A 26,915-nucleotide genomic window follows, 5' to 3' on the forward strand; every position below is an offset into this window, starting at 1 on the left:
ATAATAAAGAGCGAAAACTTTAAAAAAAAACTTATCTTAAGGATCTTCAGTGATAAGACAATTGACGTTGAATTGATTTGCGTACAACCCGATTATAAAATAAGTTATTGGTGAAAAAGTTTAGCCACTGCTAGTTTGAACAATCCAAATATTATAATTTTTTAGCTAGTCATAAAATGTTTACACACACGAATAACAGAACGTGTTTTATATTGGTAAATAATGAGATTAATGGTCCTTTCCTTTCTGCATTTAAACTTGAAACGACCATACTTATTTTTGCTTTATATAACTTACATTTTTTCTATAAACCAACACCTTTTGATTTTATCTATTAAAATTACCTTAATAATTTTAGGGCAAACTAGTATCTAAAGTCTTAAAACTTGGCCAATAAAAATCTTTTTAACGCAAAAATGTTTTGCATTTAAAAAAATCAACTTATTATTGCTACACTACTTAAAGAGACAATTTTTCTTATCATAAAATATATATTTGAACGTAATCTATTCACTTGGTTGTTAATACTAAATTAAAATACGTTGCTTTCACTCTCAAAATCTCTTAATAATAACACAAAAATATTAGGATTATTTTATATAAACTTTCTTTAATTTGCCGCTCTTATTCTCTCTATTTTTTTCAGAGAGGGAGTGCGCCATGGCGGTAATTTGATATACAATACTTTCTTCTTCCCAATATTCATTTGCAACAAAGTGCAAAATTTGATCTTTAAGGAACAGGGGAAGATTAATTTACCATGTATTATCTTATCCCTGCTTACCTGGTGTGTTTTCTCCTAATATAAAATTTAAAGTAAAGTATATTTTATAGGAAATAAAATCAATACTTTAAAGAATTCAAGTACTATTGTAAAGTCGTAGTTTAAACGTTCTCTAATTTATTGGCTTAAAAACTTTGGGGATTATTATTAAATTTAAATTAATTGGTTGGTATGAAAAAGCAGTGTTAAAAACTTTTCCTCGAATAATTTTTATCTAAGAAGTGATAATTCTATAATTATAATTAGCAATTGTCATTAAGTTATACATCATGTCTTATCTCTTAAGATCATTGCTTAATTGTTTTCAGGAAAGATTGAAACTTTCAGACTATTTTTAAATTACAGTTGGGTGTTTTTCTTTAGTTTTACTAACATGTTGTCAGCTTATTATCGTTGCTATTATGGACAAAATAATCCTTGTTATTCTTCTATATAATTATCCTCTTAAACGCTCAGATTAGGGAAAGTATTATATAAATGTTTAAATCTACATGAAGTTTCTATGACAATAAAGTGTATTTGAGAGCTACCTGTTTTTAGTTTTTTAAAGGATATTTTTTGTTAAAATATTCACATTTTGGTACCACATTAGAGTCGAAGCATTAAATTATCTACGCGAGCCCCCCCACCTCTTGGTTTTCACATAATTGTGATACGAATCATTAGCTTGAGACCTTTTAACATTTACAAACTTTGTATAAAAACTTAAGAATATTTCATTTGTAGGTACCAAAATGTCAAACTATTAAAACTAGATCTATCTTGGTCAAATAAGAATAATTATCCGCAGTTGTCATAGGAAACCATATTTAGATCATAACAAACAAAATATTAACAAAAATTACAATATTAAGAGTACAAAATAGAATGTTAAAAAAAATTTTAAAGCAAAAAGTAGCTAAATTTTTTAATTCAATATATTTTACGTACATAAAAGTTATGTTAGTACGTTCAAGACAATATCTCAAAGTAAAGGATAACCCCCCCCCCCCCTTGAAAAAAGTATCTCTGTATCTTTTTGTAGCTTTTGAGTAAATCAAATGTACTTAAATATTTGGAATTTTTTTTAATAAACTTACTCCATGTAAAAATAATACGCTGCTAAACAATATTAGTTTACACTTTAATCAGATTTAATATGCTTTTTTGAATTTTGTGATCATTGTTCATTTTATGTTTGTATTCTTTTATTTCATTCTTAACTAAACATTATTAGTTTATTTACTAATTTACTACGCATATTTCCATATTAAATATTGATCATTAATTCTTAAGGAAAATCCACGTGTATAAAAACATGTTTATGTTTTTTTTTAAATAAGGGAGGCATGACTTGTTTGGCGATCCCGTAAACCAAGTATCTATATTTGGGGTATTAGCAGCCTTATTGAACTATAGAATACGAGCAGCTACGCCTCTAGAGGCCTATAGGGGCACTTGAGGAGGGGAAGTTGAATTTGCTAACCAAATATTTTTATTTTCAATTTAAACTGAAAAATTTAAAAACATATGGGGTGGGGCAGAATTTTTTTTTGGTTGATTTACTCTTTGGAGGGTGGTGGTACTCTACCCCCGAAGTAGTTATAAACCTTCCCGGAACCTACGAGAAGCTACCATGTAAAGGATAACCCATTCGGTTCAGCGGTTAGCGAGATCCTTCGGTACAAACATACAGACATCTGGTTATTTTATCATAAGGACTAGCGACTGCGCCCCTATCAAATAGGGGCTCTATATTCGAAAGGATATGGAAGGACACAAGAATAGCCTAAAACAATACCCAGACTTTTTATAAAAATAAAATAGCCTAAAGCCATCTCAGGGCCTATACAAAGCTTCCCTCTAAATGAGAACCATATCGGTTCAGTGGTTAGCAAGATCCTTCGCTACAGACAAAAAAGCTTAGTACTTTATATAATAGGATTAGGATTATTATTGAAGGAAATATTTCATCAAATGCTTTAAAAAGTCAAAATGTTACTATATTCGTAATGGCTTAGATATAGTTATCCCATCTTAGTTATGGTCCCCAATCCTTGCTTTTTTCAAAGCAATAATTGAAAGTTTGTGTTTAAAAACATAATGATAAATATTAATTAGCCATCAATGTTTTTGTCCTTGTTTTCCATTTGATTGGCATTTCCCTGTCAATACAGAAATTAAACTAGGACAATAATATTATAAAAAGCAAATAGAAAAAACATCAGATCGTTCAAGGTTTGAGACTCCGCATGAAATATTTACTGCTGCTATTAAGGTGGAATGATTGGCTCATTGACAAGTGCAACTCATAGCCATGAAAAGAATAAGGACTACCAAAAAGGGTAATCAAAGGGATGCTTGTCTGTACTTTATAGGATAACTAGCGGCTTCGCCCCTAGCCTCTAGGGGCTTTGCCCCAAGAGGTAATCAAAAAAAAAATTAGGCGAAATTCGTAAAAGGACCAAGGAAATCTTCTGCAAAAAAATATGTTTTAAATAGTGGATTCCTACGTAATTGATGATGAATTTCCCCTGAAAATAGGGAAAATAGACCTACCAAGGATTGCTCATGCAAAAGTTTAGATCGAAATTCGAATTCTAAGTGCCATTTGCTCACTGATTACGAGATGGTTGCATTAAAAACCCCCTCTTTAGACCTTCTGTTGGTTGTACAATCCATTAAAGGTTATCAATGCAAGTTGTTGAGTAGTTATTCTACTAATAATAAATGTATTCCTTTTACATTAAATGCAAAACTGGCTTGGAAACTAAATTAATTCGGGAACATTGACAAAAGTACTTAAAACTGAAATAGTGGATCTACTGCAGTTCACGGTAAAATATTGCTGGTAACTAATATTTCCAAAAATCTATTAATTTTAAAGGCTGCTAGCTGCCAAACAACTGAACGTACAGATCCTACCCACACTTCAATTTAAGCGGCATAAGAAGGCCTACAAATAATCTGGAATAGCTAAGATCCAATGATGCACAGGGAAAGCTTCACTGAAGAAAAAACGCGTAAAATAGGCCTTTTTCGCGCATTTCTCTGCACTGCGAGATAATTATGCATTATTGATTTATGGCTATTCCAGATTATTTGTAGGCCTTCTTATGCTCAGGGCGACCACCGCCTTTTTGATATTAATATTGAAAATAACGTACTACAAAAAAAATTACATTGAACACAATAACGTACATTTTTTGAAAAAATAACGTACAATAACGTACCATAAAACACACACATATATATATATATATATATTACAAAGTAGAACAATGTCTTTCTGTCTGTCTGAAGCTTAAGATCTCAGTAAATGATGAACTGATTGGGATCTACTCTTCAGGGAATTGATATCCTATTATATTATAGTAGTAAGCTTTTTTATTTGTAGGGAAGGATCTCACTGACCGCTGAACCGATGTGGTCCTCCTTTATATGGAAGCTTCTTATAGGTCCCTAGATGGTTATAGGTTATTACATTTTTATAAAGAGTCCGGGTATTGTTTTAGGCTATTTTTCTGCCCTCCATATTCCTTCCAATAACTTAACAGGGTAACTTTTCATAGGTCCCGGGAAGGTTAATAACTATTTTGGGGGAGGGTACCACCACCCTCCAAAGAGAAATCGCCCCTAGAAAAAATTCCCCCTCCCTTAAAATTTTGTAAAACTAAAATTAAAATGGGGCGTCAACCCCTCCCCCCCCTAAAAAATCCCCCTCCCAAATATCGTTTTTACTTTTAAAATCTAAATTAAGCAATTGGGTTATCCAATTCAATTCCCTTCTCCTCAAGTGCCCCCCCCCCCCCCCTAGAAGCCTCTAGAGGCGAAGCCGCTAGTATAGATAGAAAGAAGTATACTAATCCAAGGTTGTCCAATAAGTGCAGTCAATATTCTCTAAAATGGCTATAACATTTGGAATGATAGTGCAGCTATTACCTTTTATGATACAAATAAGGATTTTAATTGCTAATTATCTGAAAAGTTTATATCCTTGATCTAAAATTTTTTTTAAATTTTATAACTCTGCCAACCCTAAATCTTCATGCGGTTTTTAATATCTTTGTTATGATTCAATCCACGCATATAACAATTGCTTTAATCGTTTTCCAGGTCCCATAACTGTGCTGCTAGACCTTTATTTTTTTAAATCGGTTCAGAAATAAGGATTTTATAAGCTATAATATTAGAATATTAGTTGTTTGATCCTTATCCTATTGGGGAGTCTGATGGAGGTCAGGAACAAAGCCTAAAACCAACCCTAAGACATTTATAAACCTTCCCTTAAAAGTGTAACCAAATTGGAACAGTATTATCAAGCTGTTTTCGTTATCGGCCGGCCGGAAATCGGCCGACTTCGGCCGGATTCGGCCGATTAAAATAATCGACCCACATTTTCTTCATGTTAAGTTTAAAAATATCGTATTCGGCTATTCCTCAGCCGATTTAGTCGTCTAAGGTGGCAAAAAAATAGTCCTGGTCGTAATAAATTCAAATCCGTTGACCAATCTAAAATCGGTCCACTGGTTGTCGCGTAACGGTGATTTTAAAGTTGTAGACATGATAATAATTGCATAAAATAGAAGTAAAGTTTAAAAATACCGTAGCCGGTTATTCCTTGGCCGATTTAGTCGTCCAAGGTGGCAAAAAAATAGTCCTGGTCGTAATAAATTCAAATCCATTGACCAATCTACAATCGGTCCACTGGTTGTCACGAAACGCTGATTTTGAAGTTGTAGACATGATAATAATTGCATAAAATAGAAGTAAAGTTTAAAATTACCGTAGCCGGAATGAAAATTTTACTCTAAGAAAATTTTTGAACTACAAATGTGATTTAGATGGATCTTTTACCATAAAATAACTTTTTCATAAACTAATTATTATTTAACTACTTTTTTTAAAGTAGCTGCACTAATTTTCTACCCAAAAAAATTATTGACTGCACTTATTGTCCAACCTTTACTATTTGGAGTGGGGTATATAAAAACTCAATTTGTGAGGGGGTGGCGGACGGTAAAATGGCACGCAAAGCATGCTGGCAATTTTTCTACCCCCCTAAAATCTGTTTGGGTGTTAACTACCCCCACCTAATTACCTCCCCTAAGAAAATTTACCCCAATTTAATCATGTAAAAAGTACCTACCTCATAATGAAGTTTTTATTCATCTATTTATGTACGATTAAATATTCCAGCATCTTTGCCCCTAGCCTCTAGGGGCGTCACCCAAAGAGGTATTGAAAAGTCCCCCTCTTATAGGTATAAAATTGTTCGTTTGTAATTTGTAAAAAAAAAAGGATGACAACATCCATAAAAGCAAAGCACTGAAACGGTAGGACATACGGACATTAACACTTGTAGTGTCAGTACTGTATAATAAGAATTTAAATGTATAAGAGTCGAAGCAAAAATGTAAGTAAATTAAAAATAACTGCTTAATACAGGATAATGTGTATGGACATACTTTATTACATTTTTAGGACTAGGTATAGAGTTGCTTCCCTTAAAACTTTATACTTTGTTGTCCCAGGAATCAATATAACAAAAACCAGAACAATCGGATGAATAGATCATTTAAAAATTTGTTTAAAAAGTAAATCAACATGTTTAGAATCAACGTAAGTACATACTAGTAACGATTATAGAGTTGCTACGCTTTCTAAATCGTACCTAACTACTAAAGGAATCACCATGCAAAGTTTGAAATCAATAGGTTAATTCTAACATGCCTAATTATAGAAAAGCTTCGCTTTTAAAAAGAAAGAAAAAATGAGTGGGTTTTTTTTAAAGGGAGTTACCTCACCCCACTTACCTACTTGTTAAATTTTAAAAAACTAGAAAATTTTTATTGGAGGGGGGATTTTTTGCTTTTTTGTAGGGGAGTTGGGGTTGTCCCAAACCCCAAATAAATAGCCTAAAACTACAACAAGACCAGTAGGTATATTACTTGAAGCGTAGAACACAATCGGTTCAACAATTACCGAGATCTTAAGATTAAGACAGACGGATAGACAGACAGACATTGTTCTACTTTGTATTATAGAAAGTAGTATCTCATTCCTATAGGTACATGAAAACACAAAAATCAACTAAAAAATATCTCGCTAACTGATGAACAAATATAATACTCCTTTAAAGTGTAACTTCTCATTTGTCCTGGTAAGGTTTGCAATAGAGGAATTTTTTTTTGATATTTACTGAAATGTTTGATTGATTATAGTTATTTTATGGAAGCTTCACAATGACGTCATAGATCCCAGGATAAATTTGTAAAATGGCGCGCAGAAATTTTTTTATAATAGTTTATAAGAAATACAAATATATTAATGATTTCCAAAACAATCATACATTACAGAAAAACGTACAATAACGTATGCTGAAATGTTCATATTGAACACAAAAACCAATAACGTACAAAAACGTACTAAAAAAACTTAAAATGGTGTTCAATATGAACATATTGAACATATGAACATATTGAACATAACGTACATGGTGGTCACCCTGTGTGCTGCTTAAAACAGTGTGCGGGCATGATCTGTACATTCAGCCGTTTGGCAGCTAGCAGCCTTTAAAATTCATAGATTTTTGGCAATATTCGATACCAGCAATATTTTACCGTGAACTGCAGTAGATCCGAAATAGTATATTTACTTATTATTTCCTTCGTGTATGGTTAATAACAACTGAAGGCCTTTATACATGTTGCACCTGTTTAAGTGCTAAGGCATTCTAGTTATTTTATTTTCGAGTCGATTAAACTTTTCAGTTTACAGAATATTTGTCACAAAACATGTACTAAAAACTATTAACCTTGGTATATTAATAATTGATTGGGTTGTAAACGATTTACCACGGAAAGAAAGGACAACTAATTTACAACCATTTCAATATTTATCATGGTACGGAGGGAAAATTTAACTTTAAAATAAACTGGTACCCAAAGTTTTATAGCCACATTCTCTCATTCGTTGGCTAAAATCTAATTTATTGTACCTTGATTGGTTTGTACAAACAAGCAGTTTTCAAACATTTCCACGATATTTTTAATCTATATAAATGACAATTTTTGTTTACTCTAATTAGAAGTGTACATCACCTTATCGTTCATTTTCTTGCCCCTTAGGATCCCTGCCAGATTGAGTTATCGATAATTGTTCTATCCCTTTATCCCTGCAATTTACTCATTTCTTTCCATACAAAATCAATTAATGGCTAAAAAATATACATTTTCAAGTAATGAATCTTTGGAAGCTTTGTTTTTAATTTAATAGTAGCATCGATTAAAAATATACTATAACAGTCTTTAATTTAGAAATAAAATAACCTAAAACCATCCTAGGAGCTATGTGAATCTTTCCTTATAAGAATACATCTTTACATGCAGCTGTGAAATTGGCAATATTGTAACTTTTGATAGCTATGTATAATAGGGTGGGTTCATATCGGAATTAGACAAAGCGGGGATATGCAACAGATAAAATTAACCTTAAAAACATTTCTGACCAAAAAAGAATTTTAAAAATTGAGTTTTAGAACATGACCACTTAAAAATATAATTCATTACTTATTAGTATGCAAAGACGACATTTAAATTTTTTTGAATCAGAACTATGGCTTCATGGTGCTCCCTGGAAAGGCCTTGAGGAGCTGAATCAGGAACTTTTGTCCGTTTCAAAATATCTCGTTCCTAGCCTTAGAAATCACTATAAAAAACAAAAATTTTTAAGGTTTATTGAGAATTGTCCAATTTGTAGGTTTTTTTAGATTTTCTCAGGCTAGGAACGAGATTTTTTTAAACGGACAAAAGTTCCTGACTCAGCTCCTCAAGGCATTTCCAGGGAGCACCATGAAGCCATAGTTCTGATTCAATAAATTTTTGACTCCCATTTACAAATAGCTATACAATTGAATGTCTGGTCGTCATCGGTTTTAAGACTTAGGATAAATTTTAAATCATCCAGAGGTGTATTATATCTATATAAATTGAGTGCAGATCCTCGCTTTGGCCTCAGAAAAAAAATGTCCAAAATCGACCCACCATAATGTATAATAATATTGACTCAACAATCGGTTAGTCAAGTATACCAATCAACACGATCACTGTATTTTTTTCAGAAACAAAACAGACATAATAAATATGTCTAAAGGCAATTTTGAAAGCAGAAACGAGGCAAAATTAGAGTAATTTTTAAAACAAACCAGGAAATAGTAAGAATTTCCTTTTTTAGGCGTTTCAACGCCTACAAGCTTATTTTTAAGTTTTAACTATAACTAATGAGACCAAAAAAGCGCAGCCCATGTTCGTTCAATTATGGACTATGCAAAGCGTAAGGAAGCTATTATATAAATTTTTGGCTGTCAAAGGTTTTTTTTGAGGTAACGAAAACTTTGTTTTACTAGATCATATAATACATTATCTAGTTATAGACATTTTAAAAGGAAGTAGCGAAGCCTTCTAAAAAATTAGGAAGAAAAAAATTAATATGTCTTATTTTATGGCATTTAGTTGATTGTTCAACCATACACTTTACAATCAGGGATCTTAAGGGATAAGACAATTAATTAACACACAAAATTAACACAATTAGCGTTTCTGTAGATTATTATTGTTGGTTAAAACCAACCAATCAAAATTCAATACCAAAAGTTTTTAAGTCAACGAATAAGATATCATGGTTTAACATTTTGGATACCAGTGTAATATAAAGTCAATTTTACCCTCCCTCCATGACTTACAATACATATGTTTAAAAATAATCAAAAATTGTCGATTTTTCCTATAAGGTTCAACTGGCCCTTGGTTTGTTTAAAGCCATTCTTTAATTTTAATACACACGATTTATCATGTCATAGAAAAATTGCACTACTAATAAAAAACAAAGAACAATAAATAAATTTTTCTCTTTAGTCCAGATAGGAATGGGGTTATAAATGGTCCACTTGTTAAACAAAGGGATACTACAGTATGTAAGTAAATAAATAAGAAAACATGCAATAATATTGTTATAATATTTAGTTGACAGAATTAAAATAAAAATTGTTAGCATTCAACTAGTTTTCAATGCATTTTGTTTATTAGAAGAACAGCTACTCTAAAACTAAGTCAACACTAAAAGAAAGGGGGGGGGGGCGAAAGTGACACTTTTTGAAACCAAAACTAAAAGTCAAAGGAACTCAACTAAAAAAAGAGTTACAGGTGTGACATTTTGCATGGCAGTTGCTTTATATGGGTACAATATGGAACTGTGAAAAAACGGCGGCGTAACCGCCGAAAACCGCCGAGAAAAGGCAAAAAAAATTTCGGCGGGAAACGGCGGTTTTCGGCGGTTGCGCCGCCGTTTCTTCACAGTTCCATATTGTACCCCTATAAAGCAACTGCCATGCAAAATCTCAGACCTGTAACTCTTTTTTTAGTTGAGTTCCTTTGTTGACTTTTAGTTTTGGTTACAAAAAGTGTCACTTTCGCCCCCCCCCCCCCCCCCTTTAATTCCTATTTAGAGGTTATAGTTCTTTTAACCATTCCAATAAAGTTGCTTAAAATACACTATAACATATTACTAAGCGATTCATAGTCATTTTAATTGAACATGTATTAAAGGTAATTATTTTTCGTCCGTTAAGCTAATTTTTGCTGCGCTAATAATGAACATAATTGTGCTTTTTAAAATGCATTAATTTCTTATTATAATTGTTAAGTTTGTATTCTTGTAATGCAGGAGGGGAGAAGGCAATGATTCATAAATTAAGCTTCCCCCAAAATTTCAAGGTATGATATTTGCAGGGAAGATGGGGACATTGGGCTGTTTATTACACTAGTCCCCAAAGTTTTATAAATCGTTTTCTTAATAATTTTAAGGAAATGTATTGAATTTTGATTAGTTTGTTTATGAAGTTGAGTGTCCAAACATTTCAACCACTAATTGTAATCTAAATAAGTGGATATTTTGTGTCTTGTCAAAGGTAAATAGGAATGTATATAAACTTTATGTCGTATTATACATAGTAGACAGCTGAGGTTTTAATATTTGTCCGTTTAGATCTCACTTACCATTAAATCGACATGCTAGTTTTAGACTATTTCAATTCTCTCACCTAGATTCTGGGGTCACATTTACTAGCATATTAAACTGTACTTAATATGTCAAAAGTGTAAAAAAATGATTCAATATGACAAGTGGACAATTATGTAATACCTTATTTTATTTGCAATGAATAAAGAAAGAGTTGTAACCTTTGTACGTCAAACTTAACAACAAGGATAACATAGCCACAGAAGTTTGTGAAAAACTTCGGAAGGATATCTTTACAAAACTTCAGTCATAATTTTTTTCTTAATTGAATCATTGAACATTAGTATTTGTGCCATCCAAACACATTGGCCTCAGACTATGAAATTATGCAAAAATGGCAAAAAGCAACTCATAAAGTAGACAAATTATCACCTCAATGTTTGTACATAAGCAAATCTCCAAATACAATAAACTATGGTTTGGAATTGCTATGCTCCTTAAAGTACAAATGTTTCCATGATTCATAATTCTAGCTTAAATTGTCATATTGTCAACTATAACTTTTTAGAAATCCCTATAATTATAACTATTACTTGATTTTTTTAATATAAATACTTTATTTCAGAAACTAAAGGCCTTTAGGAGCCTTTAAGGGGGGGAGAAATTCGACAACCCACTTGTTTCATTCAAATTTTATTTGGGGGGGAGGTTATTTTTTCAGGGACGAATTCTCTTTGGAGGTTTGAGGTACCCCCTCCCCCAAAATAGTTATAAACCATTCTTAAGAACTTTCACTGTAAAGGAAAACCATGTCGGTCCAGATCTTTGGTTTCAGACATACATACACACACATATCCAGTTACTTCTATATCAGGATTGATTAGTATTACAGGCTATCTTAACAATATTAAATTACAAGAGGCGGCGTTCTAAAATTATCCTGTATTAGCTAGATTAAATATTAATCTTTTTCTTCCATTGTCCTATCCCTGTTTAAAGTATTAAAGTATTTATAATCTTGCCTCTGTTTCTTTAAAATATTTAGAATCCTAATATTTTTTTATTTTAAATTATCGTCCTGAAAGGGTTAAAATGTTTAGTTACCTGTTAAATTTTAGTTCAATATCTGACCACATTACACACGTATCGCTAGTATTAAATTATTTTAAAACTAAGTTTTCTTTATTTACTATATTATGAACTTAAATTTTCTGTTTTATGAATATAAATTTAATACTTCAATATAATTCAAATAGCAACATGAAATTTAAAAAAAGAATTTATTCTTCCTACAGTAAATTAATGGGTCATATCGTTCAAGTCAATGAGAGTTTATTTTGGATTATTGGAGCACTATGGGTTTTAAACACCTTATATTTGAAAAACTTGAGCTCATTTATAGCCATTTATTTCCTATATTGATCTGTCATGGATCTTGATGCAATAAAGCAGGCCGTTTTGTACATGTTAAAATTGCAAGATTTCATTAAATAAAAGTTCCCGTAAATATAAGTACTAAATGATTATCAAGAATTTTTATCAGACAGGGAATTATTAAACATATTAGGTAATCAAAAATCTACTCTCAACTTTTATAAGTTACGCATTTCCTTTAGCCCCCTCTGTCGATCTGTAACAATCAACAATAAAATGATGTTCAATCCCAATAGTGATCAATAAAATTAACCCTTTTGCTGACTTTAATAAATAATTTCAAAGTTTGTACCAACCAATCAAGAGTTGAATAAAAGTCTGAAAAGTTCCTAAACCAAAAGATTAGATTCATAAAACGTAGTATACCTGTATAATACAGTATAATTGTAAAGTATTCAAAAATACTATGTACTTATTCATAAAACTATCTCTTTGTGTTTTTTAACACTATACTGTTACTCAACTAAAGTGAAACTGTTTCTAGAGATAAAATAAAACTTTATTTGTAAACAAGATATGAAATGTCTAACAAAGCATTTCAATAACAAAAAGAAGAAAAATCCACGAATCTGTATTTATAATGTTAAGTTGTAAACATGTTTATATTAGATTTTTAATAAGCGGGGGGGGGGGGTGGGTTAATGCAACCATCTCGTATCAGTGAGCAAATGGCACTTAGAATTAGAATTTCCATCTGAAATTATGCATGAGTAATCCTTGGTAGGTCTATTTTCCCTAAATCGAACAAAAAGTTGAAAAAGTAACGGCTAACGGCTCAGCCGTTTTGCCATTTTTTATATCTATATTATATAGTGGAAATTAGTCACGAAACCTATCTCCACATAATACTCTTTGCCCCTCCAAAACACTATCAAACGATTCTAGACGGTAGCTGTTGGTACTAGAAGTTTTAAAAATGGTTATTGTTATCATTTAACATGAATTAAACCAAAAATATGTTTTAAAAAGTTGATTCCTACGTAATTGGTGATAGATTTACCCTGAAAATAGGCAAAAAAACAGCTAAACGGCTGTAAAATAGTAAATAAACCTATCTTTTTATACCTAATTTTAATAAAAAACAAATACAGTATGAATATTTCTGAATATCAAAATATCCTATTTCTCCTTATCTTTTTAGTTTTGAGACTTTTCAGGGAAGGTGCAGTGGACAACAGTGCTTTTCATTATCGACAAATATTTACGCACTCGCAAAAAATAGCCTTCTTTAAAAGTAACAGAATGTCTATTAGTCTATCTGTGTATACCGAAGGATCTCGCCAATCGCTGAACCGATATGGTTCTCCTTTATAGTGAATCTTCTCATACGTCTTCGGAAGGTTTATAACTATTTTGAAAATTGAGGGAGGCTACTTCCATCCTCCTAAGATAAATCACCCTTGGAAAAAATAACCCCTCATACAAAAAAAAAGTTTTTAATTTTACATAACTGTGATGGAAATTAATTTGATTGGTTTGGGCTATTTTATTTCTAGGTTTGAGTCTTGGAATAGTTTTTGGGTATTTTCCTGCCGACGCCTACCCATTAGAATTAGGTTAGAGAAGAGAATGTTAGTTTATCGTCCATTATCCCTGTATTATTTCACACTATAGTGTGTTGTATAAAAAAATAAGCGTATTAGTATTACTCTTATCTTTAACTTATTTCTCATTTTTAGTCAAGCCACTCTATAATTTAGGTATTTAATAATAAATCTGACGAATTTATTGGGTTTTTAAGAGGGGAAAAAGTTTTGACACATTTGCGTAAACAGTGAGTATAGGCTTTATCTTTGGACTAGGGGAAAAAATTATTCTTATATGATAAATTTTCACAAGTTTTAAGATCTTTTGGATAGGCCTCCAGGTTCAGGAGCTGCAGGCCTCCAGGTTCAAGAGCTGCAGGCCTTCAGGTGGTCTGGACAGGAAAAAATGAGGGTTTTTTTTTTGAAGAGATTGAGGTCAACTTATAAAACAAAATATGCATCTTTTTTGTTCAAAAATGTAAATAACATTTAAAAATATGCCTATTTTGTTATATAAAATGACCTCTTAACTCTTCAAAAGAATTAGATTTTGGTTTTACCTGTCGAGGCCACCTGGAGGCCTATCCAAAAAATCTTAAAACCTGGGAAAATTTATCATATAAAAATTATTTTATCCCTAATAACCTATCCTCTCAGTCCAAAGATAAAGCCTATACTCACTGTTTACGCAAATGTGTCAAAACTCCCCCCCCCCCCCCATTAGTTTAATGTCTGATAGTATAAAAAATACATAATTCATAAGCCCTACAAAATGATTTCCAATGTGGTAGGTATAAGACATTCGACTGTAAATTACCCAAAGTCAAACGCAGTCTGTCATTGGTTGACTGACATAACTTTAGGTAATTTTATTAAATACCTATTGTTTGGGTTCTACAAACCATACGTGTTCAACCACTAGGTATTTATTTTACACTACAAAAGGTGTATTTATAATCTTGAAGTATATCAATCTTTGATTGTTTTAAAATGATTTGAGACTAAGCTAAGCTTCTAATCAATAGTTTATCCTTGTTGTCTGTACGTCACAATACAAACAAAGCCCAATATAATATAATAAAACCCGCCAACTTATGTTTATATTTTTATAGTAGTAGTTTATTTACAAATGTCCTTCAAAAATTATGCTATTATCATTTTTTTAAAAAGCGCAATATTTATATTTTTTGTCGAGGAAACATGAATAATACAATAGAAGTAAAATTAATATATTTCATTATTATAATTGATATTCTGAAAGCATTTTGATATAGATAGATGCCTAAATAGATTTTTCTACCATTTCTAGAGGATTAAGGGGGGGGGGGGTAATGCAACCATCTCATAATCAATGCGCAAATGGCACTTGGAATCCGAATTTCGCTATGAAACTTGGCATGTGTATAGTCCCTTTCGTGGCAACGCCCCTTAATGGGCGATTCGTTGTATTTTAAAAAGGCTTTCAATAGAAAAAGGAGAAAAGCTACTGTTCAAAAAACGAAGAATCTCATAGTTTTTTTTGTAAATATCTAGTAGTAATGGTCCAAATCCTACATAAAGAGTAGCTGCGCTCTTAACACCTTCTTATAACCAAAAATATGTATTCTTTGCCAAGTATTAACTCAAACTAAAACTCTTGAGTGAAAATATGTATATCATGTAAATACATATATATGGTTAACAAAAATTATTAAGCTTGCAAATAGAGCAAATAAATTGCTTTCCTTTTACCAATTAAATGGAACAAATTTTGTGGAGTGCATTCCTTTTCTCTTATGTATCACATTGTCCAATCATAATATTATTTAGTTTTTTTTATGTTTAAAGCATAAGATCTCAATGACTACTCATCAACAGATTGGCTTTATTTCATGAAAGCTTCACATAGGTCCTTGGTTGGTTTTAAGCTTTTTTTTGCTCTTCCCTATCCCTTCAAAGAGAGAGCCTCTAGATTCTAAGGGCTAAGCCTCTAGTCGTATACAATAAGTAATATTTTTGTTTGTTTGAATCTTAAAATTTTAACAACTATACAACTGATTGAATTATATGTAAGTTTCACATAGGCCATGGGATGGTTTTAGGCTGTATACAACAGCACACCCTTCAGCATCCCCTTTTCATCATTCTGGCCTTAAAACATTCCCTCTTTCTTTTTTACTATGGTGTCTTTTTGAGGATTTGAATTATATGGTTGTATATGGAAGTGAAGGATCACCAATATGTTGTTTACTAAAGACATACAAAAAAGTATGCTTTAAGTATATAAAAACTATAATGAGTATTGAGTAAGCATAAAATGAAAAGTTTCGAAAGAAAAGCAGATATAATGCACAAATCATTTAATATTACAATATATTGTTGCGATACCTTTAAAATATTAATTTAAGGCACTTCCAAGTTTTGTGGATTTTTTTGCTTACTTTAACGGTCCGACAAAAGAACGAACGGACATACCCAGGTATAGAGAAGCTGCGCTACTTGAACATAAATACAAAGGTGTACGTTTATGAAATTAGATTTATGATATTTTGATGATCATTTTGCATAGCAATTTTACACTGAAAAGTGCAAATCCAAATAAATTTTGCATTACAATCAATAAATCAACAATTTTTGATTTACATAATTACCTTTATATGTGAACTAAAATAAAGTTTTTTAAAACTAAACAAGAATTTTGACTTAAATAAAACTTTGTAAAAAGGGAAGCTTGTGTTTACGTCCGTTTACATACGTCCGTTAGTAAATGATACTTATTATCGTTAATTTAGTCATGTTAGAATTGTCCTCTCGAATTCGAACTTCTTAAAACTTAGTCTTACAAAATACGGAATTATTGGAGACTAATAATTTTAAATCCATCATCCTATCCCTTTATCCCTGAGTAATTATTAAATAAACCATCCATTACCCAATAACATAACACCACGCTTTTAAACACGACCTCAAACATAAACAAAGACACACACAAACTTGAAATTAATAGGCAAGCCTTGAAGTGTTCATTTCAAAGATTTTTTTCAGTATTTTCAAAAGCGCAGCTATTCCCTAGCAAAGAGTTATTGGTACATTCGACCCAGCTTATACCATTAATGAAATTAATTCGAAAAAAATCACGAAACCTATACGTGGTTTTTAGCTGTCGTTGGGGGGGGGGGGGGGGCAACACATCGTAAAATTGACGACCTCTTCATTTGCCCCCCAAATACTATTTTAGATTTATTTTACTTGTTGGTTATACCTTGTACCTGCATTCGACCGAAAACGATTGCAAAAATTAAATATTTTCCATTATTGCCCAGACCCGATTAATCTACTATGACTTAAACCGGGTCAGAGCAATAATGAAAATTGTGTATCGTTTTGTATTATAGACAATCACCCTTGAAAATTATAAAGCCTAAATTTCATTCCTGTTCTGATGGTTGTGACCTTCCGTCCCACGGGTCAACAAAATGGGATACAAGTATAAGATTTTTAGTTTACTATTCGATTCGTGGAAAATAACTCTTCCTGTTAAGTGACAGTTTTAAATTCAAATAGGAAAGTACAATATCAAGAGGAGGTTTTATTTACAAAATTATACCTAAAACTTAAAAATGTAAACTTATTATTGATTCACAAATTATAAATTTTATTACTTTATTCCTACAAAATATAAAAACACACACTCACACACACACACATAAATTACACAAAACTCTTTAACATTCCTTTCATTTAATATTTGCTAATTACTTTTTTGATACACATAAAATATATTACATAATAGTATAGTGAGCTAGTGAGTGTTTATAATTTATATTATTTATGTGCTTGCTAAATTAATTACCTAGTATTTTTTGTCTGGGATAAGTCAATGGCCGAAAAATTAATGAGTATCTCCATTGGTGATACACAATAAGTGGTTGAACATTTGGACACTTAACTAAACGAACCAGTCAAAATTCCATAAAAGTCACCAAAGTTGTTAAGCCAATAAATAAGAAAACGCTGTTATAAATCCTTTGGGACTAGTGTAATTTACAGCCCATTGTCCCCTTCCTTCTTGATTTTTGTACTTTTTATAATTTAAGGGAAAATACTTACTTTATGAAACTTTACTTTTTTTTTACATATTTTTATAATGTTTCTTTCTTTACTTTTTATGTAAGTGAAAATTCATATTTAGAAACTAATTTAGTTTTGAAAGAGGAATTGAATTAATATTAAGAATTCTATAGCAGGATAATCAATGACATAACTTTTATCAGGGAATGTAAATTATACTGGTACCTTAAGTTTTTCTACCACAATCTCTTATTCGTTGTCTTAAAACTTTTATCCAATCCGGCGTCAATAGGAGAGTCTGTAGCGAAGAAACATATAGGAAATGATAGTCCATGTTTTTATATGAAAATTATGGGGGAAAAAACCTGTTCAAATAATAATTAAGACCGTTTGTATCGGCTTCCAATACTAGAAATTATTTAGTGTTCATTATAACATAATAGGAATGGATAGAGAATATACGTGGATATTATGACAGGGGGAAAAAAGGTAAGTAAATGGAAAGTTTTTAAAAAACTCTGTATTAGTCATGGCGTCTTAATAGCCTATTCAAAAAAAAAGTACTTTCCTAATATCTTTTCTGGTTATATATACAAACTTATACCATTAGAAATCTATTTCATTTAATTAAAAGTTTATGTATCCAAATTTATACCATTAAACATCTTTTTTCATACAATTATAGGAGTAACAGTTCGAGTTTACATATGATTTTATGATAAATGATTTTTTTGTTAAGTCCATACTTTTAAATTGAAGCTTTAGTTACTTTAAATAATCAGATTCAAATAATACACCCGTAGATGTATATCAATTCTAAAAATGCGTTTAATAATTTTTGTCATAAGTGTTTATGTACTGTATGATTGCGACTCCTAAAATAAAACAAAATACAAGTGTACCAACAATTATGCCAATATCATATGTTACGTATCAATGTTTATCTGACCTTTGACCTGTTGAGGTGACCGCAGCCGCCAGCAGGACCTGCCTGGTGGCAGCTCTCTATGGCTGGAGAATAATGCAGGGCTGTGTCCTGTGAAGGTTGTAGGTGTAGTCCTTCTTGAAGGTTGTGTTACAATCAACACACGTGAACTCTGAAATTAATTATTTTTTGATAATGTAGCTCAGTATTAACAAACATTTTTATTTTTAGAAAAGTATAAGAAATTTTTTCTGGTATTATTAATAACATATGATGGGTACGTTAGGTAGTGGACGTTGTTTATGATGAAAATTTCAAAAGATTTTATGGAGTAGTTGCTTTTCTCAATAAAATTTTTATCATCTTTTTCAATTATGCTTACCTCCAATAATTTCAAGGTCTGTACTTTCACCGTTGCCATTGACTCCCTGACCTCCAAAGTTGGCACCATCCTGCGACACCGCCTCTTTCACACTATCCGCCAGATTGTGAACTGCGTTAAGGCGGCAGTCGCCTAACGCCGTAATGACTAATCCGCCCCGACTCATAAGCTTAATTGCCGCCTAATAATCAAGGATAAAGATAAGTAAGTCTAATAATAAGAAAATCATATCTGTTCCGTAAGGCATAAGTGAAACCGGCGTATTCTTACCCCTATCAATATTATTTGCCCATTTACTTATTCATTATTCCTGCCTGAATGCGAACTTTGCCAGTCTTTGTGAAATAGAACCTGGTGGCCACAGGTAGCTGCGTACCATCAGCGTCCTCCAGGTAGTACTTCTTCTTCTCTTCCTCCTGGAACAAAATATTAAGTTATATCCTATTATAAAAGTAGTTTTTTGTCTGATACTTAAGATATCAATAACTACTGAACCGCGATTTGGTTCTCTATTTTAGGTAAGCTTCACATAGGTCCTTGTTTTAAGATATTTTCTAGGTCCAATATGCTCCTTAGAATACAGAGCCCCTAGATACTAGAGCCGTGGCCGCTAGTATCTTAAAAAGTAAAGCTTTATGTATGTTCCAGGGGTGTATATTCTGCACAAGATTTATTTTTTTCCCCGGCTACAAAATTTTTTATTTACCCCCCCCCCCCCCCCCCCCTTAGTTTTTTCTCACCAAATAGGGGGGAAAATGGAAAAATATTTATTTATTTTATCCCTCCTACCACACATTTTTTTATTCTTTTTTTCACTAAGGAGGGGGGGGGGGGGAATGGAAAAAATGTTTTCAGTTTTCTTAATTTTTACATTTTTTTCCCTCCAACCACTTATTTTTTATTCCCCCCCCCCCCCTGAGCAGGGGATCCCATGTAGAATATACAATACATCCCTGGTATGTTCTTCAGGCTCTATCAGATAACTCTTACTGTTAGTTAAAGCATTTTAAAATTGTCCTATTGATTTTAAACTTGATGATTCCTGTAAGAGTTAAGTACAATACAGAAAACTTAGCAACACTACAATCAGTGCCATAAAGTCATTAGGTCCTGCATTATAAATATGTTGATTTTTAAAACTTTTTGACCATAAAATAAACAATTTCTCATAAAATAAACAATCATGTTTACTTAACTTTTAGAAAAATGATTTCTAGGACGATTAGATTCTATTATCTAGTAAAGGGTAAGGCATTAAGATTATTGCAGAAGCATAGCGCTTAAACCAGAGAATAAGCTTGTTATAAAACACGTGACTTCAATATTATAAAAGTTATTATGTTAAGGGTTGGGTTGTTTTAATTTATATTTGTTTTCATAATTATTCCAATATTTCTGTTTATTTTTATAAAATAAATTAAGTAAAGGTATAAATAATGTAAAAGAAAAGGTACATTTTATTTGGTTAGGTATTTAAAACAAGGATTAAACCGTTATTACAATATAAAAATTTATATAGGACAAATACATATTAACAATTGTAGAGTGCCAGTACTTAATCAGAATAAAAATATAGAAGTCTAAACTAACTTCTATCTCTTTTTTCCACTCCATGACTTACTTTATCTTTCTGAATAATACTTCTAACAAGATCTAATAACTATAAAGTATCTTTTCTATCTACTTCATGACTTACTTTATCTTTCTGAAGAATACTTCTAACCAAATCTAATAACTATTATCTATATTTTCTATCTACTCCATGACTTACTTTATCTTTCTGAATAATACTTCTAACAAGATCTAATAACTATTATCTATATTTTCTATCTACTCCATGACTTACTTTATCTTTCTGAATAATACTTCTAACAAGATCTAATAACTATTATCTATATTTTCTATCTACTCCATGACTTACTTTATCTTTCTGAATAATACTTTTAACCAAATCTAATAGCTATTATCTATCTTTTCTATCTACTCCATGACTTACTTTATCTTTCTGAATAAGACTTCTAACAAGATCTAATAACTATTACCTATATTTTCTATCTACTCCATGACTTACTTTATCTTTCTGAAGAATACTTCTAACAAGATCTAATAACTATTATCTATCTTTTCTATCTACTCCATGACTTACTTTATCTTTCTGAATAATACTTCTAACCAAATCTAATAACTATTATCTATCTTTTCTATCTACTCCATGACTTACTTTATCTTTCTGAATAATACTTCTAACAAGATCTAATAACTATAAAGTATCTTTTCTATCTATTCCATGACTTACTTTATCTTTCTGAATAATACTTCTAACCAAATCTAATAACTATTATCTATCTTTTCTATCTACTCCATGACTTACTTTATCTTTCTGAATAATACTTATAACCAAATCTAATAACTATTATCTATCTTTTCTATGTACTCCATGACTTACTTTATCTTTCTGAATAATACTTCTAACAAGATCTAATAACTATAAAGTATCTTTTCTATCTATTCCATGACTTACTTTATCTTTCTGAATAATACTTCTAACCAAATCTAATAACTTTTATCTATCTTTTCTATCTACTCCATGACTTACTTTATCTTTCTGAATAAGACTTCTAACCAGATCTAATAACTATTATCTATCTTTTATATCTACTTCATGACTTACTTTATCTTTCTGAATAATACTTCTAACCAAATCTAATAACTATTATCTATCTTTTCTATCTACTCCATGACTTACTTTATCTTTCTGAATAAGACTTCTAACCAGATCTAATAACTATTATCTATCTTTTATATCTACTTCATGACTTACTTTATCTTTCTGAATAAGACTTCTAACCATATCTAACAGTTGTTGTCTGTCTTCTCTTTCTATTTCTTCCTTTCTAGCTTCTTCATCCTAAATGGTTAACAAGATTCGTTTTCACGCCTTTTAAATTGAAGATAAGCATTCCTTGATTTAAACGCTTTGAAACACGAGGAATCACTGTAAATTAAAATATTTTAGTATAAGAAGCAGAAAGATAGAAATATCGAAATAAAATGTAAAAATAATACGCAATGTTTTAATAGTGTAATTGAATAATACCTTTAATTTAATTTCTGTAAGAATATTCTCTACTTCTTCTTTGACCGCTCGCGTAGCTTCCTCGTGGGTTGACCCATTTCCAACTACAACTCTTGTACCTATAAATAGAAATAATAATATTGAGTGTTACTAGCTCTCGTAGCTTCCTCGTGGGTTGATCCATTTCCAACTACAACTCTTGTACCTATACAATAGAAATAATAATATTGAGTGTTACTAACTCTCGTAGCTTCCTCGTGGGTTGATCCATTTCCAACTACAACTCTTGTACATATACAATAGATAATATTGAGTGTTACTAGCTCTCGTAGCTTCCTCGTGGGTTGATCCATTTCCAACTACAACTCTTGTACATATACAATAGAAATAATAATATTGAGTGTTACTGGCTCTCGTAACTTCCTCGTGGGTTGACCCATTTCTAACTACAACTCTTGTACATATACAATAGATAATAATATTGAGTGTTACTAGCTCTCGTAGCTTCCTCGTGGGTTGATCTATTTCCAACTACAACTCTTGTACCTATACAATAGAAATAATAATATTGAGTGTTACTAGCTCTCGTAGCTTCCTCGTGGGTTGATCCATTTCCAACTACAACTCTTGTACCTATACAATAGAAATAATAATATTGAGTGTTACTAGCTCTCGTAGCTTCCTCGTGGGTTGATCCATTTCCAACTACAACTCTTGTACATATACAATAGATAATAATATTGAGTGTTACTAGCTCTCGTAGCTTCCTCGTGGGTTGATCTATTTCCAACTACAACTCTTGTACCTATACAATAGAAATAATAATATTGAGTGTTACTGGCTCTCGTAACTTCCTCGTGGGTTGACCCATTTCTAACTACAACTCTTGTACATATACAATAGATAATAATATTGAGTGTTACTAGCTCTCGTAGCTTCCTCGTGGGTTGATCTATTTCCAACTACAACTCTTGTACCTATACAATAGAAATAATAATATTGAGTGTTACTAGCTCTCGTGGCTTCCTCGTGGGTTGATCCATTTCTAACTACAACTCTTGTAGAATTATAATCCTTGAAAGAAATATATTTCTAAATAAAAATAAAAACTTTGGTACAGGTGACATTAGTCAAACCAAATCTAAATCATGCTTGAAAAGAATATCCAAAACAGTTCAGAGAGTGCTGGGGCACTTATGTTTTCTTAAGACAAAAGAGAATATTTTATGTAAAATAAATGGAGTTATTAAAATAATTTTTTTATACATTCAAACAAAAGTTATTCTCATCTTAAGTTTGTATGAAAATCATTGTGTTCACTTACCAATCATAGTTCTAGCAATAGTTACACTTCCAACTCCCTCAATCCGGTCATACTCGTACCCAACTTTGTATCTTAAATGTTTTTAATTTTAGTTAGAAAAGCTTTGGTAAAATAAAATAATATTTTAGCTTTTGAATGGAAAATGCATCTCTGTAAGATTTTCCAAATAAACTATAATAATTTTAGTGTTTAACTAGGTACTTAGTTTTCCCAATGGTTTACAGCTCAAATAAGATTTCTAAGACTGACGTACATTATGATTCCCCAGCTCCTGAATTTTCTTGTGAGTATTCCCATAAATATTAAATATAAATGTGTCTCCTTGAACTTCTTGATACTTTAATACAAATTGCTATATTTTCTGTAATACACTTTATATGGATGTTGTCAACTTGTCCTACTAGTTTTATTATATCAAACGCCTTCCTTCTATGAATCTATATATAAAGTAAAACTAAGTACATGTCGGTGCGTCCGTCTGTCCGAAGCTTGAGATCTCGTTAACTCCTGATCTGATTGGGCTCTTTTCTTCGGAGGATATAGGAACTGTTCCTGCAGTAGTTTTACAAATCTCTCTAGTAATTTTTGTTTGAAAAAAAATACGGACCACTAGCATTTTATAACGTACTTTTTTTTGACTACACTGCGAATGTAACTCTCACCTTTGTTGTCCATCTAATGTCTCTATGAAAGTATCCGCCCTGTATTTGTCAATCTTAACTTTTACTTTGTTCTGGTCAGCAGCGTTGCACGTGGCAGTGTGCTCCTGGAATAAAAACAAAATAGTTTGGTGCTTTCCCCTCACGGTGCCTTGCGAGCACAGAACACCCCACCTCCCTTAATTTTTTAAATTTAAAAGTAAAGGGAGATAATCATCGCAAAGTATTAACATATACGAATTACACCCTTTTCCCCATTTTAGGTAAGAAATATTGTCCCGCTAGGTGATAAGTTTTAACATTACAGAGTTAACTATCAGGAAAACCTCATGGATAAGACAGTAGACACCTCGCCCCAATTATGATGGACAATATTACTCCTGTGTTCATTCTAGATTTTACCAACCAATTAAGATAAAAGTCCTCAAAGTTTTAAGGCAACGATTAGAGAACGTGTCAAAATAAAAGAACAATACAATGAATGATTTTTTTCAAATATTATAAAAAAAAAATAACTATTTACCATAAAATGATGGCCAAGAATGAAAGTACGACATTTGGAACAGAAAACTTCTCCAAACTTATGAGCAAGAACATGATATCTCCATAGCTTACCAGTACCTTAACATATAAATATTTATAATAGAAAACTTCTCCAAACTTGTGAGCAAGAACATGATATCTCCATAGCTTACCAGTACCTTAATATATAAATATTTTTAATAGAAAACTTCTCCAAACTTGTGAGCAAGAACATGATATCTCCATAGCTTACCAGTACCTTAACATATAAATATTTATAATAGAAAACTTCTCCAAACTTGTGAACAAGAACATGATACTTCGGGGCTATAGCACTTACACATCCAGCAAATTTACAGTTGATGTATTTTTGGCAAAATGTTTTCTTCCTTTTCTCATGCCATAAATACATCAACACAGGCAAAAATACATCCAATATTTTAATACACATGTCAAAAATACATCTAACACTGGCATTTACACATCCATACTTTTTCAATTATATGTCATAAATACATCCAACACTGCCAAATATACATCTAGATTAATTTATAAGAATATTTATTTATTTACAATTAATTAGTACAGTATGTATAGGTTTTAAATTTTTGCCCTATTTTAGTTACTCTCCCCCTATCTACTTCCCTTTTTCTCAAGATGCTCCCTACAAAACATCAATACATTTACGCAGGTGGTCAAATTATTGTGGATAAAACCACTCAAGTACATTCCCTGCTATTTATTTTTTAGGATTTTTGGGAAACATACAAAAGGTTTTAATCTTTTCCACCAATAAATATGCAATTATTTTCAATTGATTCATGTTTAAAAGTTTGTTTATGTTTATTTTAAATATCTACCTACACCCTTCTTTCCTTCTTAGTTATAACAACAAGATGAACAACTTCGAGCTATATTGAAGTTTTGTTCTTTATTAGCTTTAGCTTAAAGCATTTTAAGATTTAAATATATCAAGTTATGCTTTACTACATTATAAGTTCTTAGTTTCATTAAATTACAATTCAGCTAAATAACTAAAGATAAAATAACAGATTTCATTGTTTCAATAAATAAAATACAAACATTTGATAAAATAAATCTTAATAAAAATGTTGTAGATATGACTAAGCCTTGTAAATTTTCTAGAAAAATTCTAAAATAGGGTTGTGAGATTTGGGTAGGGTTAGGTTTAAGAAAGGGACAAATAGTTTGGAAAACATAAAATTTTGATTATGTTCAGAAGAATATATTCAAGTATATTATAACTCAAATAATATAAAAGTTGTTTTCTTATTACTTTAAATTAAATTTCTATATGTATAAATGCCAGTGTTGGATGTATTTATGACATATAATTAAAAACGTATGGATGTGTAAATGCCAGTGTCAGATGTATTTTGACATGTGTATAAAAATATTGGATGTATTTTTGCCAGTGTTGGATGTATTTATGGCATGAGAATCGATTTTACTGTCATTTATACAGTAAAAATTCAGTTTGTCATAAATACATCCATTGCACTGGCGAAAACACATCCACTGTAAATTTGCTGGATGTGTAAATGGCAGTCCCCCGATACTTCATATCTTACCAATTCCTTACCATGTAAATATTACATTTTGTCAACATCCTCCTCAAATAACGAGCTCTTTGATTTCGCAATCTTTGTCCTAAAGTTGTTATTAACCAGTACAAAGTTATTTTACCCTGCAATTATAAACTGATGTTACCTACTAATATATATCCGCCGGATCAGAACTTTTTTTCAACCAGACTGAAAAATCATTGATGAATATCATCGTGTTACAGACAGTTTTCAATAGATATTAAAATAAAAATCATGAAATGAATACCAGTTTTGTTAGACCGGACCCTCAGGCTAACAAAACAGATCATTCATTTTAATATCCGCGGAAAGCAGTCTATAAAAGGATGCAATAAGACATTCAACGCAAGTGCCAATATCTAGTTACCTAGCGGCATATGGCAGGTATGACAGGGTGCCGGCAGCCTGCTTGGAACTTGAATAGCAGATTCCTCTCTCTCCCTCTCCAGCCGTCTCTCCATCTCTCTCTGCAGTTGTATAAGCTTGCTACTCTCCAGGGTAAATTCTGCATCTTTCCAATCCTGCACAATTTTTGCTTTATATTATTTGAAAGAGTAGGAAACAATGGTATAAGTTTTAAGAAAACATTCCAGTACTATAGAAATATTAAACATGTCAAATCAAATTCTT

General features: G+C 31.3%; 1 protein-coding gene across 1 annotated transcript in view; it reads right to left on the reverse strand.

Moving 5' to 3' along the window:
* LOC145319233 (uncharacterized) overlaps positions 1-26,915 on the reverse strand; it is a 70,817-nt gene that overhangs the window by 26,892 nt on the left and 17,010 nt on the right. The window contains exons 25-33 of the mRNA XM_080161220.1: positions 26,653-26,806; positions 24,680-24,777; positions 24,160-24,263; positions 23,498-23,568; positions 22,195-22,292; positions 21,919-22,005; positions 19,412-19,513; positions 19,098-19,278; positions 18,747-18,887 (exon numbers count right to left, since the gene is read on the reverse strand). Coding sequence (XP_080017346.1) covers positions 18,796-18,887; positions 19,098-19,278; positions 19,412-19,513; positions 21,919-22,005; positions 22,195-22,292; positions 23,498-23,568; positions 24,160-24,263; positions 24,680-24,777; positions 26,653-26,806 — 987 coding nt within the window. The 3' untranslated portion in view covers positions 18,747-18,795. The remainder of the gene's footprint in view (positions 1-18,746; positions 18,888-19,097; positions 19,279-19,411; positions 19,514-21,918; positions 22,006-22,194; positions 22,293-23,497; positions 23,569-24,159; positions 24,264-24,679; positions 24,778-26,652; positions 26,807-26,915) is intronic.

This window comes from Acartia tonsa, chromosome 1 (genome assembly GCF_053477335.1).
Source record: "Acartia tonsa isolate MP-2025a chromosome 1, ASM5347733v1, whole genome shotgun sequence".
In the NCBI taxonomy this organism is placed as follows: domain Eukaryota; kingdom Metazoa; phylum Arthropoda; class Copepoda; order Calanoida; family Acartiidae; genus Acartia; species Acartia tonsa.